Source organism: Leuciscus leuciscus, assembly GCF_965113295.1.
Source record: "Leuciscus leuciscus genome assembly, chromosome: 18".
NCBI classification, from domain to species: Eukaryota; Metazoa; Chordata; class Actinopteri; order Cypriniformes; family Leuciscidae; genus Leuciscus; species Leuciscus leuciscus.
In genome coordinates, this window is record NC_138742.1 from 16924419 (window position 1) to 16938370 (window position 13952).

At 36.9% G+C, this 13952-nt stretch overlaps 1 protein-coding gene across 1 annotated transcript in view; it reads left to right on the forward strand.

Moving 5' to 3' along the window:
- Window positions 1-234: 234 nt before the first annotated feature.
- noc2l (NOC2-like nucleolar associated transcriptional repressor) overlaps window positions 235-13952 on the forward strand; it is a 33942-nt gene continuing 20224 nt past the window's right edge. The window contains exons 1-13 of the mRNA XM_082144758.1: window positions 235-379; window positions 1390-1518; window positions 1683-1878; window positions 2103-2228; window positions 4467-4581; window positions 4672-4765; window positions 4854-4932; window positions 5030-5140; window positions 5269-5382; window positions 6283-6471; window positions 6764-6903; window positions 7515-7626; window positions 10894-11007. Coding sequence (XP_082000884.1) covers window positions 360-379; window positions 1390-1518; window positions 1683-1878; window positions 2103-2228; window positions 4467-4581; window positions 4672-4765; window positions 4854-4932; window positions 5030-5140; window positions 5269-5382; window positions 6283-6471; window positions 6764-6903; window positions 7515-7626; window positions 10894-11007 — 1539 coding nt within the window. The 5' untranslated portion in view covers window positions 235-359. The remainder of the gene's footprint in view (window positions 380-1389; window positions 1519-1682; window positions 1879-2102; window positions 2229-4466; window positions 4582-4671; window positions 4766-4853; window positions 4933-5029; window positions 5141-5268; window positions 5383-6282; window positions 6472-6763; window positions 6904-7514; window positions 7627-10893; window positions 11008-13952) is intronic.

Genomic DNA, 13952 nt, shown 5'->3' on the forward strand with positions numbered 1-13952 from the left:
GTTTGTGCAATTATTTTTTGCCTAACAGACTCTGGCTGGAGACATTTCTCGGTGGATTTCAGATTTTTGGTTATTTTATGTATTTAAAATGAAAAAATAAAAAAGCTACTGTTAAAGTCGTGTCTGGAAACATTCTGCATTTGGGCGAAAATAAATCCCACAAAGTATGCAGAGGTGAAAGATTAAATAATCTGCTTATAATAATACTACCAAAAACACAAGCGAGCAGAAATGTAGACTGTGAGTTTTCATTTTTGTTTTGCATTTAACGTAACGTTAAACTAAAGATCAACTCAGCTGAGCTCCTGAAAGCGGTGCATTGTGGGTATTTGCGTCCCTGTGCACGTTTCTTATCCAGCATGGCAGGGAAAAACAAGAGGTATGTCCCATTCTTAGCTATTTAATAGTTATATATAATCGCATATTCTTGCTTTGTTTCGAGTACAGTTAACTAAACTGTAGATGGTGTTGTCAGAGCTCAGTTCACTTCACAAGACACTTATCTGATGATATTTGACGATAGCTAGCTAGTTTTAGCCACAGATGATGTACTAAAACTCATCAGTATATGAGTAGATCAGCATTAATGGAGAGAACATGATTGTGCTGACATTAAATATGCAATCATTAATTCTGAATTGATTTTTAAAAAATCCATATATATAATTAGCTACAAAATTTGTTAGGGAATCGTCATTTTCTAGTGTACTAAGGCTACATGTGCTTGCTAAAAAGTTGGTTGAACATTGTTAATCTTTAATCCTTTTCATAAGAATTACAGTGAAAAATAATGTTACAAATAAAAAAATACATTGTAACTTCAGTATACACTAACTTTCTGCACTTTATTCACCTTTTTTGAAGTTTTCCCTTTTCAGGAAGGTAGGAACGTAGACTAAACATACATTGTTAATAAAAATGTAAATTTATTTATTTTATTTAAAAAAAACAGCTCTTTTGAGGAATATTAAAGCCAGGTTTAAGTGTCAGGACATGTCAATCTTGTTGTAGAGCAGGGGTTTTCAGTCTTTTGGATGCCATCCATGGACGTAAATATTATCATCCTCGTGGGAAGCCCATCCTAAAAACCCCACATTAATACTTTGAAAAATGTATATTATAACAATATAATTTGGGAAATATACATAGTTTCTATTACGTCACATAATTAAGATTTTTTTACTCACTATAGTACTGTGCTGTCAGATTTTATTTATTTTAATAAATTCATTGAATTTAATGTATTTTATGTTTTATTTAACTTAATGTATTTTAATTGAATTTGATTTAAATTAAATTGTATTTGTTATTATATTATCAACTAGCTAAACTTACTGCAAACAAAAACTTACTGAATGTGTTACTGCTGTTCCATCTAAATTTATGCAGGAAGTTGGAGGATCTCAGTGTGGATGAGTTCATGTTATCTGGGTTCGATTCTGATGAGGAAGATGATTGTGAGGATGAGGAATCAACACAACAGAAAGGCAAAAAGAAGAAACCTACACCTCAGAAGGCGTAAGTGTGGCCTTCACGTTTTAGTGATAATTCTAGGGTTTTTATTTCCATTCTCTGTTACATGCTAGAAATGATTGCAGAGGATACGCTATTGTCAGAACGGGGGGTACCTAGTTAGATAACATGCTGTTTCAGTGGTCTAACTCTGATCAATGATGTCACAGGTCTGTCAACAAGCAGGGCAAGGCATCTGAGCACAAGAACCAGCTCTCAGCCCTCAAGAGCAAAGACCCAGAATTCTATAAGTACTTAGAACAAAATGACCACGAGCTCCTGAATTTTGATGACTCTGATAGTCTTGAGGATGAGGAGGAGGATGAAGAGGAAAGGATGTACCACAAACTCCCTTCTCAACTGGAGGTCAGCCATTTAGTTCTTCCTATGCAACAAATTATTAATTACTTTTTAATTTATAAATTATAAGTTTTTCACAATTTGCTGTGAATTGTGTCTTTGTTTGTATGTATCTATGCATGTATGTATGTGTGTGTATATATATATATATATATATATATATATATATAATAAATATATAAAGTGTGTGTTTTCTTGGAATATGAACCACAATTTTTATGTGACACTAGGAAGCTGATGATGATGAGGAGGAGGAGGAGGAATCAGAAAAAAAGGTTGCAAAACCATCAAAATCTTCTAAAGAATCGACCAAAGTCACAGAAGCAATGATTGAGAAATGGAGAACTGCACTCAGGGTAACATTTTTATCTTATCCTTTATTCACTATGTTTTCTTTTAGGAGCGTCAGATAATTCTGTATGAGCTCTCGTTCATTGTCAACAGGGGATGCTCAACTGTAGTGGATGACCAGTGTGGGGTTTTTTCTTTTCTTGTTTTTTTTCCAATGCTCAAAGGCGATATATGGAAAATATTTTTGTTTATAGCAAATTAGACATCTGAGAGTTCCTGAATTTAACTGCATAAAAACTGCCCATATATGGCTAGCTGTATATTTTGGAACTCACACAAGGGGGAGCAATTGTCATTTCTGGTGAATAATCACCAGTGGTGGACAGTAACGAAGTAAATGTAATTCGTTACTGTACTTAAGTTGCTTTTTTGCGTATCTGTACTTTACTGAAGTATTTAAATTTGGGAAGACTTTTACTTTAACTCCACTACATTTCAAAGTCAAATATCTTACTTTTTACTCTACTACATTTTCAAAATCAGTCGTTCCTTTTTATTTATGAGTGGATAAAAACTTAACTGGTCAAACGAGCCACCAATCACAGTAGCCTACAACGTGCGTGCTTTGTTTTGAACTTGCCTTGGCGGTATCTACTAGCGCGAACCAGAGCCGTTAAATATGAGAGTTGCGACCATAGACAGTATATAAGAGGTTGCGACACACACGGCTCGTTCGACTTGAACCGGCGCTGCACAGACCGATCAGTTTATGACATCAAAGTATAGAGCGAAATCGCGAGAGCGATTGAAAAGCATACAGAGCCGTCTACTCTCTAATCGCTCTCGCGGTATTTTAATGTCATTCACCGATTGGTCTGTGCAGTGTGCCGTTTCAAGTCGAACAAGCCTACTGTGATCTCGCCGCCGCGCGGTCACGTGATTCGTGTAGCTCTCAATAGTTCCAAACAATTTGTGTTGCCAATGATTTTAAGCGGGGGCAGAGAGCAGCAGCTATTATTGCAGCAATTATCGGTAAACTGACGCATAATGAACATTGCTTATTACCTTGACACTAAAATTACTTGCATATAATAGCTTTTTTTTTTTTTTGAGGAGTAGCAGAAACACTGCATTAATACGTTTTGGTGTTTAATTTTGTAGGGAAATTGGCTGCTCCCATAATGTAGTGTGTATATATATATATTCAATGGCATTGTTCAGGTTTATGTGAATGTATCATAACATTAGGATGTTTATAATTATGACCATAGACGCTCGTGAAAAATATGTTCAGTAAATACTGTAAATGTATTATACCTTATGGGAACAGTCCCCTTCCGTCAAAAATTAAACACACAAAAAATGTATTCAATTCAAATATATATATGACTAATTAATGTCATTTTATTAATAGATTGATGTGCCAAGAGTGACATTAGAGTCTTCACGTAGACTGAGTTAAGCAAGAGTCTTGTGACAAAAATTATAATAGGACATTATAGCCATAAAAAAATCATAGTACTTTGATACTTAAGTACATTTGAAGGCAAATACTTTTGTACTTTTACTCAAGTGAATGTTTAAAGGCAGCACTTCTACTTTTACTTGAGTAATATTTTACCTTGAGTATCTTTACTTTAACTCAAGTACATGGTATGTGTACTTCGTCCACCACTGATAATCACTAATCAGTGAAATGAAAGTTAGGGCAAGAGCAGAGACCCCATCACTACCATTCAAAAGTTTTTTTGTTTTTTTAATTCAGCAAATATGTAATACATTTACCAAAGGCAGGAAAGACATTTATGTTACAAAAGATTTCTATTTCAAATAAATTCTGTTCTTTTTTCTATTCATCAAATAATAATACAAAATTCGATAACAGTTTCCACAAAAATATTAAGTGCGCTACAGTTTTCGCATTGATAAGACATGTTTCTTGAGCAGCAAATCAGCATATTAGAATGATTTCTGAAGGATCATGTGACACTGAAGACTGGAGTAATTATGCTGAAAATTCAGCTTTGCATCACAGGAATAAATTACATTAAAAATAAATCAAATAGAAAAGTTATTTGAAATGTTACTATTATTTCACAATATATTACTGTTTTTGATCAAATAAATGTAGCCTTGGTGAGCATAGAATCTTCTTTAAAAAAAATCCTTTGAAGGATAGTGTGTGTGTTGTGTATATACTTTCCTTTTCTTTTCTTTTTTTGCTTCAAATCAGAGTCTGTAATGTTGTTCATCTGTGAGCTGGTTTGCTTCATGGCTCTTTTTTTTATGTTTTTTGTTTCCAGAAAGAGCCCACACCGAATTTGATTAGGGACATCACACAAGCCTTCAAAGCTGCTGTGGCTACAACGAAGGGTGACTCTGAGGAGCTGTGTCGATATACCATCTCAGACAGCGCGGGTAACTAACCGATTTATATAGTGTACTCGTTTACACAACGAATATGTTTAATGTGCTCACTGACAGCCTTTATCTGTTTCCCATTTACAGTGTTCAATTCCCTCGTCCTGTTCTGTATAAAGGACATGTATGCGGCTCTGCACAAAATGCTGAAGCTCAAAGCTCCAGAGAAAGACCAGAAGAAGTAACAGCCCTGTTCCTCCTGCTGTAAAGATGGATATTTGAATCTGTCAGATTTCTTTATAAAACATTGTGTTCATCTGTATTTTCAGATTAATACTCCCATCCTCAAGTCCGAGGTGGCAGAAAAATCAGACTGATATTAAGATGTATGTCGCTGGTGTTGTTCAGGTAGATTTCTTTTTCAGTTTTCACCCACAAAATGTCAGTGCTTGAATCTCAGTGCTAACATGAAGTGATGTGTGGTTGTTTTTTCCCCCTTCCTCAGCTTCTCTCCAGTTTAACCCAGGCCACAGTCATAGCTGCAGTTCTCCGTCACGCCAACCAGATGGTGCCGTACTACCTGAGTCTGCCAAAACAGTGCAGGCTCTTTCTCAAAGTAAGCGCTACAAATAGATGACACTAACTTAAAGACCAAAATCGTGCTCAGTGCACTGAGATGGATGGTTTTTAAACAATCAAACAATAAAATTAAGCATCTTTGGTGTTTTTCATTTGTGACACTAGAGCCTGATCAAACATTGGAGCACAGGAGAGGAGACCGTGAGGGTCCTGGCCTTTCTAGCTCTCAACAAAATCTGCCGGCACAAACAGGAAATCTTCCTAGACTCTGTTCTAAAGGTCAGTTTAACAGCACAGTGTAAGTTTATTTCACAAGTTATGAGATTTTCTTTTGCACTGAATGTCCATGACCATAATGTGCATTACACTGGTGCTGTTTTTTTTTTCTTCCTCAAAAACAAAAGCAGCTAGAGAATGAGTTAAAAAGAATGCTTAGATAGTGAACATTTTGTTGAATATGGTAATCTACATTATGACATTAGAACTAATGTCTTAAATGACAAACTGATATTGACCTCAATTGACCTCAGCTGTCATAAATCTACCACGAATTACTGACAATATTGCATCCACAACCATTCAAAAGTTTGGCGTTGGTAACATTTTTAAAAAAAATGTTTTTGAAAGAAGTGTCTTGTGCGCACCAAGGCTGCATTTAAAAATACTGTAAAAACAGTAATAGTAAAACATTATTACAATTTTAAAAGAACTGTTTACTATTTTAATGTTTAAATGTAATTCATTCCTGTGATGTTAAAGCTGAATTTTCAGCATCATTACTCCTGTCTTTAGTGTCACATGATCTTTTGAAAAATCATTCTAATATGCTGATTTGGTGCTGTACATGTTTATTATCATCATAAATGTTGAAAACTGTTATGCTGCTTAAAATGTTTGTGGAAAACATGATACAATTTTTCAGTGTTTTTTGTTGTTGTTGTTGAATAGAAAGAAGAGCAAAGAACAACATTTATTCAAAATAGAAATCTTTACTTTTGATCAGATGAATGTGTCCTTGCTGAATAAAATAATAATTTCTTTACAAAAAATTGTACTGACCCCAAACTTTGAACAGTAGTGTATATTAGGGGGGAAATTGATCAATTCATACGTTCGTAATGATGAAATACTTGTGAAGATGCCATGGTTCATTATTAACGGTGATGTTTCTGTTTGCAGCAAATGTACATCGCCTACGTAAAGAACTGCAAGTTCACGTCACCCAACACTCTTCCCATGATTAGTTTCATGCAGCGGACTCTCTCTGAGATGTACTCACTGGACACACAGGTGTCCTACCAGCACGCATTTATTTACATCCGTCAGCTGGCCATCCACCTCAGGAACGCCATGAATCTGAAGAAGAAGGTAGTTAGAAGTCTTGACAGCTTTTCTTCTGTGTGGAAAAAAAGGACTATTTAAAGTTAACAATTCAATTAAAATGGACCGTATTTATCTTCTCAGTCTTGATTTTATTGTGAGTGATTCATCATGCTTGTTATTCCAAAGATTTTTTTTCTCCTTTTCCGCTGACACTTTTAAGTAGCTTTTCAGCTTTGTCAGGTGTTGTTCTAGCAAACTCACTTTTCACAATTAAATCAATTTCTGATTTGCAGCTTTATGTTGATTGGTATTTTTCTGTTTTGTGCATTTTCTTCAGGAGACATTTCAGTCTGTGTATAACTGGCAGTATGTGCACTGTCTGTATCTGTGGTGTCGTGTGTTGAGCACCATTTACCCCAGTGAGGTTTTGGAGCCATTGATCTACCCACTGTGTCAAGTCCTCATCGGCTGCATCAAGTATGATTGATTTTTTTTTTTTTTTTGCCTTTTATTTGGTTTTCATTTTCTTTACAGAGCTATTTCGCCCACAAATGAAAAAAGTGAATATGGACATATTCTGCCAAGCTCTGAAAATGAGACAAAAATAGTCAAAGTACTCCCATGTACCCAGAGTATTGCCCCATTAAAAAATTTGATCTGTTCCTCACACAAAGCTTTCGTATTACTTCAGAAGACTTTGAATAAAGTGCATGAGTCAAATTAACCAATTTTCTGGTGCTTATTTGTCATTTGTGGAGCTTGAAAGTGTCAGGAAGAAATTAATTAATTAACGTTCGGAACGATTTGAAGGCGAGTAAAAGATGTACATTGTTGGGTGAACTAATACTCCTTTAAATGAGTTTGTTAGTTACAAACTTTACCAGCAGGTGGCAGCATTTACCATATTTAAGTTTACAGCTTTCAGTGTGTCAACTTGAGCTCAGAACTTCAGCTTTGAATACTACATTACTTTTTTGCCTGCAAATGTGAAGATTTAATAAAAGATAGAATCGTATATTAAAAAAATCCACAATACTTGTTTACATGAACTCTATCAGATCAATAATGGCTATATGATGTGTCTGTAGGCTTGTGCCCATCTCCCGGTATTACCCTCTGCGACTGCATTGCGTCAGAGCGATCATCCTGCTGTCTGGCAAAACCAAGACATTTGTGCCCGCCCTGCCCTTCCTGCTGGAGGTGAGACTGGCATATCATACCATCATCACAGTCACTATTCCGATATCTCCCTAGCATCTACCAGGCTGCCTTGAATAAACAGGTTCCTGTGTGGGTGGACGTGGTTTGGCCATGAGAACTGTACCCACGGCGTTTGTCATCACTGTTTTCTTGCTTTTTAACAGTTAACTATAAAACTTTGCCATACTCTGACCTTTCATTACATCTGAAGTACAATAACAAGAATTCTTCATATGAAGAAACTGCCAACTAAAGAGTCAATTACTGAGGTCAACTAGATTTATCCTTTTTTTTTTCTAAAGTTCCTAAAACTTGTGATCTGGTTGCTTTTAAAGCAGATTAATTAAGAGATGCAACGTTTCAGAGAGTGTTTTACCATGCTAACAATGTGATGTGGTTTAGCTTGCTGATAGACTGTGAGCGCTGTAAACTGTCTAAATATATCCCTTTCACTTCACTTCCATCAAAGTAGGTTTTTGTATCAAATTCACCAATTTAAACAATGCAAGACAATTTGAGGCAATTTCTTTTCCACTGATGTCACTATTATATTATATTAAATAACATTATTAAATAACATTAACCAATAGCAAAATACACTAACATTTAGAAGTTTAGGTTCAGTAAGATTTTTAAAAGGAATTAATACTTTTATTCACCAAGGACTCATTAAATTGATCAAAAGTCACAGTAAAGAGTATTATACATGAGTTATTATACATTTATAATCTTACAAGGTTTCTATTTCAAACCAGTTCTGGTCTTTTGAACTTTCTATTCATCATAGAATCCTGAAAAAAATCCAGATTTCCACTGAAATATTAAGCAGTACAGCTGTTTTCACATTGATAATAAAAACACTGTTGTTTATTGAGCAGCAAATCAACATATTAAATTGATTTCTGAAGGATCATGTGACACTGAAGACTGGTGTAAAGATGCTGAAAATTTTATTTTTTAATTGTATTTTTAATCAAATAAATGCACCCTTGGTGAGCATTAAAAAATGGTATTGTAGCTTTTTATAACAATTCCTGGTGGATAAAACCAAGTCCAGCCTCAAACTTCTAAATCTGTCAAATTACAGCACTATTGTGGGTTGTTAACTGAAAATGGAATGTATCTGATTTTTAAACACATACCTGTGCAATATGGAAACTTCCTAATATTGCATCTGGTTGGACTCTGGTGAAGCCTAATTATTCAAAAGACCCACGGACTAGTCACTATTGAAAAACCAAGTAGTAGGACAAGACAAGCTACCTAAACGGTCGACAACCTTTAAATTAAAGACTAAAAGACAAGACAGCAGAGATCAGAGTGTGCGGTCTGCATGAACGCGCATCCTAATGTGTGCGAACGCTGCACGTCTTCGTTTTTGGGAGAAGTAGAGGTCACAAACTGTCAACATTTTCCACAGTGTGAGGCGGGTGACAAAACATGTGTGTTTGTGTGTGGCTGGCGTGGGCCCCTGCGGTGACAGCTGTTGTGAGAATAGAAGCGTGGAGGCGACAGCAGCCGAGACCAACGGAAGGGAGGGATGGGGGATGGGGGGTGGTCACTGCTTGGCTGCGATCTCCCACCAGTCCTGACCATACTGCGATAAAGCCTGGGGGGGAAGAGAGTACGTGTGTGTGTGTGTGTGTGCGCGCATGAGGGAGGTCTGTGGTTCTCACTCAGCTCTCAAATGTGTTGCGCAGACCACATCCTCTGTCAGTGTGGCGACTCCCACCGACCCCCTTCTTGCTCCCTGTGTTTATTTGTGATGCAGTCCACTTCCTGTTTTCGCACTCATGTTAAAAGTAGGCGAACAGTGATGTAGAGTAGGGCATCTCTCTTTATTTTTCTCTTTTCCCGCTCTTTCTCTCACTTTATCAGAGCTCTATGATTTTGAGCTTCCTGTTGCAGTAGCCCCTGTGCGTATCAGGTTAGGACCATGCGCCACCACTTCCTCCTGTGTCCCGCAGGCGACACCACATCCGTTGTTTGTCCATGAGCACATACACACACCTAGTTGGTTTAGATGACCTCGTCAAGCACTTTCAACTGCTCTCAAATGCGGAAGCACAGAGATAGTCATGCGAGAAGTCCCAACCATGTACCAAACTATGCGGCCTCACTGTTTGCAGGTGTGACAGCATGTTTCAATCATTAGTTGTGGAAAAAGTATGGCGAAAAGTATTAATTCTAGTTTGTTGTTTGCAAATGAATATTGGAAATAATTTTATAATAATTAAAAGCAAACAAGTTACTTTTACTAAATAGCAGGTTTTGGTGACACAGGGTGCACTTAGTTTTGTTCAGTGGAATTTCAGTATTTAGCGTTAACTAATGTTAATATTGTTACCCTGTTTGATATCTTTTACCCTATAAATTGTGCTCATCTACTCATTATTTTATAAAAAAATAAATAAAATAAAAACATTGGCCTGAAATCACTTCATTTATACTGATATATAAACAGTACTGTGCGAAGTCTTGGGCACATTTGAATTTTCACCAAAACAAATGGTTTTAAGCCTGTTATTTATATATTTTGCTGTAGTGTGTCAGTAGGAAATATCAGTTTAATTGTAATAATCCAGAGTTTTATTGTTAATTTTAATAATCCAGAGAGATTTTTGTATGCACAAGGAGTCTGACAACAGCGGTCTGATCTCACCATCATCGACTAATATATATATATATATATATATATATATATATATACATATATATATACATATACATATACACATACACACACACACACACATATGTGTGTGTAGATATATATATATATATATATATATATATATATGTGTGTGTTTGTGTGCTTCAGGTTTATCTTTATATTCTTGTTGTATTTCTTGTAAAAAAAGAAAATTGTGGTAATCAGTAATATCATTTCCTCAATACTTTTACTTCTGACCTACTCCTGTAGATCAGTTAATGAAGTAACAGTTCATCTGTATGTATTTGATGGTAGTTAGCATAAGTGTAGTTGGCAAAGGTTGCAAGGGGGTGTAATTATTTTGAGTAACTTGTTGCTTGGGATGCTTGCAGTTTGTAACTTGCAGAGTAACTTCTCCAACACTCGTCTGAGTTAGACACCCGAGTTAGATTTTATACTTTAAATAATACTTTATAAGCCCTTGAGTAATTCTGTAGTTTGTGTTTGTCTGAATAATCAGTGGGTTACTGCTGTAGTGTTCTTTGTGTGTTTCTGTGCACGTGTGTCTGTGATGGAGTGCTCTGATGTATCTGTTTGTTCACTCTTCCCCTCAGATCCTCCAGCAGGAAGACTTCAATAAGAAACCAGGCCGCATGAGTGTAAAGCCCATCAATTTTGCAGTGATCCTCAAACTCAGCAAGACCAATCTCCAAGAAAAGGCTTATAAGGTGACACGTCCTGTACATATTTGAGTTTCAGACCTTCATACATTCATAGTGAACATTTTCACTGTATAACTTAAAAAAATGCATATTCCTTAGGGTTTTTTAGTACCCATCAAATTTTGGAAGATCTCATTTTGAAAGAAGTATGTTATGCTCACAAAGTCTTCATTTATTTGATCAAAATTAAGTAAAATCATTACATTATATATTACATTTTCACACAAGTGAAGCGACTCAACTGACGCTGGTTGGTCTCATGACAGTAACAACATGGTGTATGTAGTACGTCCGAATTTCATTCATACCAACCATATTCATACTACATAAAACATACTTTGTAACAATCGTGAAGTAAATTCAAATGTAGTACCTACTCAGACAGTACACGATTTCAGATGCAGCATGTGTTTGTGTAGTCATCCAGTTTGAAATGTTCAACAAATTGCGCAAATTTCCCATTGCGGCGTTCTCTCCGTATTTATTATTCTTTGCATCATTTAGCCACAGCCTTCAACGTGCTGGATTCTTCACTGGAAACTGAAAGGAACTTACTCTTGTTAAATGTTTACTCTTTGAACTCTTGCATCCAGGAACAATACAAGTCAGTGCCATTAGGACTAAAAGTGTTTCTTACTAAAGCAAGGCAGTATTTGATTCTGGTAACTGTACGTTCACACCGCCGCCGACTTGAGCTGCAAAGAAGCTCTGGCCGCCCTGTCAAGGACGCTTGTCAAAAACGTACGGGGAAGCTTGTTGACGCTTTGGCCCATAGATATTATATAGAGACTAGATGCCCTATTGGCCGCTGGGCACTGAGAAATGCGGCCGCCATCTTAAACCGGTCGTATTCCTAGTTTCGTTGCGTGGCAGCAGTGAAGATGCTAGAGCACTGTGGAGTATTTTCCTGTTCTAATCGGCGGACCATCGCAAATAGGGCCCGGGGGATTACTTTTAACATTACCGTACTATTGGTTGTATTTTGTGAATAGAATATTACCAGATAATTGAGAAGGAGCAAGGATCTTTGATATTACTGTACTGAAAGCGTAGCCAGCTAACGTTAGCTAGGCAATGTTTACTGCACCAGCCGGTGTTCACCTGCCATGGAGAGGTGGGGTAAAGTAATAATTACAAGAGCTTCTCGGTTATTTTAGTCCCGTCCGAATGTGCATCTCAGTAATCATTATGGACAATGTCAGTAAAGATTACGGCGACTTTTACCTTCTGTAAAAAGGTCCAGGAAAATTACCTCAGGTAACGTTTATATTAATAGACGAGACGTGCGAATAGACCCTCTGTAAATCAAGTAATTTCGTGTTTAAAAGTAGTTTCCTGTGGTTTTTCCAGTATTGAGACGCTTGAAAGGGCATTCAGTTGCGTTCTGGACACTAGGAGAAATCTCCCCCAAGTGTTTTCTGGCTCCCTCAACGCAAGTGTTTTCCACATACCATTCAGATCAGAAAGAAGTTCGAAAGCACTTGTAAGAGGCACGAAACTTACTTTTAGCGCAATCCAATCTGAAGTTAATTCATACATTAATTGTTCGACCGGACATAACTGTTTTATATATATAGGTTATTTGTGTTTGCGCACGTGATATCAGGAAGCAATGTAAATGTAAAACACACACGTTTCTTCAACTTATTAAAATATCTTACTTTACTGCAACTATCTGTTTCTGCTTCTTTATCATATTTATAGTGTGTGATTTAAAAAATACCTTATATCCTACATCACATATTTTGATTTTGGACATCTGGTCACTTTATATCTTAAATCAGAATATTATATTAGTGTTAAGCCTACTATGAATATTAAAATACGCCGAACCATGTGTCCTGTATAATAGCTACATGAATGACCTTTGCAGCAAAAAAACCCGCATGAAAATCAGTTCGGTATTCAGTTCGGTATGATTAATTAAATGCGCTGACAGCTCATTGCACCTGCCATTCAGATTACACTGAGTGGAGCGGGTGACCGGTCTAAGATGGCGGCCCCACGGCTCGCCCGCGCCAGTAGGCAGTAGCGGTCGATAGGGCGTCTATCTATATTATGTCTATGCTTTGGCCGCTCTGAAGTCTGTGTTACACCATGAAATGTAAACAGAAAAAAAAAACAAGCAATACATTGACACTAGGAACCTTTTATAATGACAGCATTTTTATAACCGTTTTGGTCACATTTGGTCGGGAAAAAAATATTTGATTAATATGCGCGAGGGAGAGAGAGCAAGACATATTGTTTGAAGACGTTGAAGGTGAGTGCGCGCGCACGGCCGGGGCTCTCTCTCTTTTGTAACTGGTCCCTATATGAAAATAACGTCATATCATAAATGATAGGAAACCCAGCAACAGCGATTATCAGTTTCTCCTCCATTTTCTTGGAACTAATGTTTTGGTAGGAACGAAAGTTTACATCGTATGTTTCTCCGGAATCAGCCAGCGTGAAGGACGTCTATATTCCGATTGGTTGCTGGCGTTTGCCGCTGCTTGCCGCTGAACCGCGTCATAGCTCATTACCATGAAGTTGAGATACTTTCAACTTTCTGATTGACGCTCAAAACGCGACGCCGATGGATTTGACGCTCCTTGCAGCTGAGAGAAGCCAGCTTCCATTGAAAATGAATGACTTCCGGTAACTTTGGAAGCTCAAGTTGGCGGCGGTGTGAACGTACTGTAAGCGTAACCATAGCAGACTGGGACTGGCCTTAGATGGCAACATGCCTGTGCATTATGGGTGTTGAAGTTGTTTTCTTTCCTTTTTTTTTTTTTACATTTCTATGGTAAAGGCAGCCAAGTTGTATTGAAAGCCCATTTTGCCAGTGAAGTAGTGAAGTACCCCTTTAAATGCGTAATATTTTTTTCAGGATTCTTTGATGAATAGAAGTTCAAAAGAACAGCATTTTTTTTAAATCGGAATCTTTTGTAACATTGTAAACGTCTTTA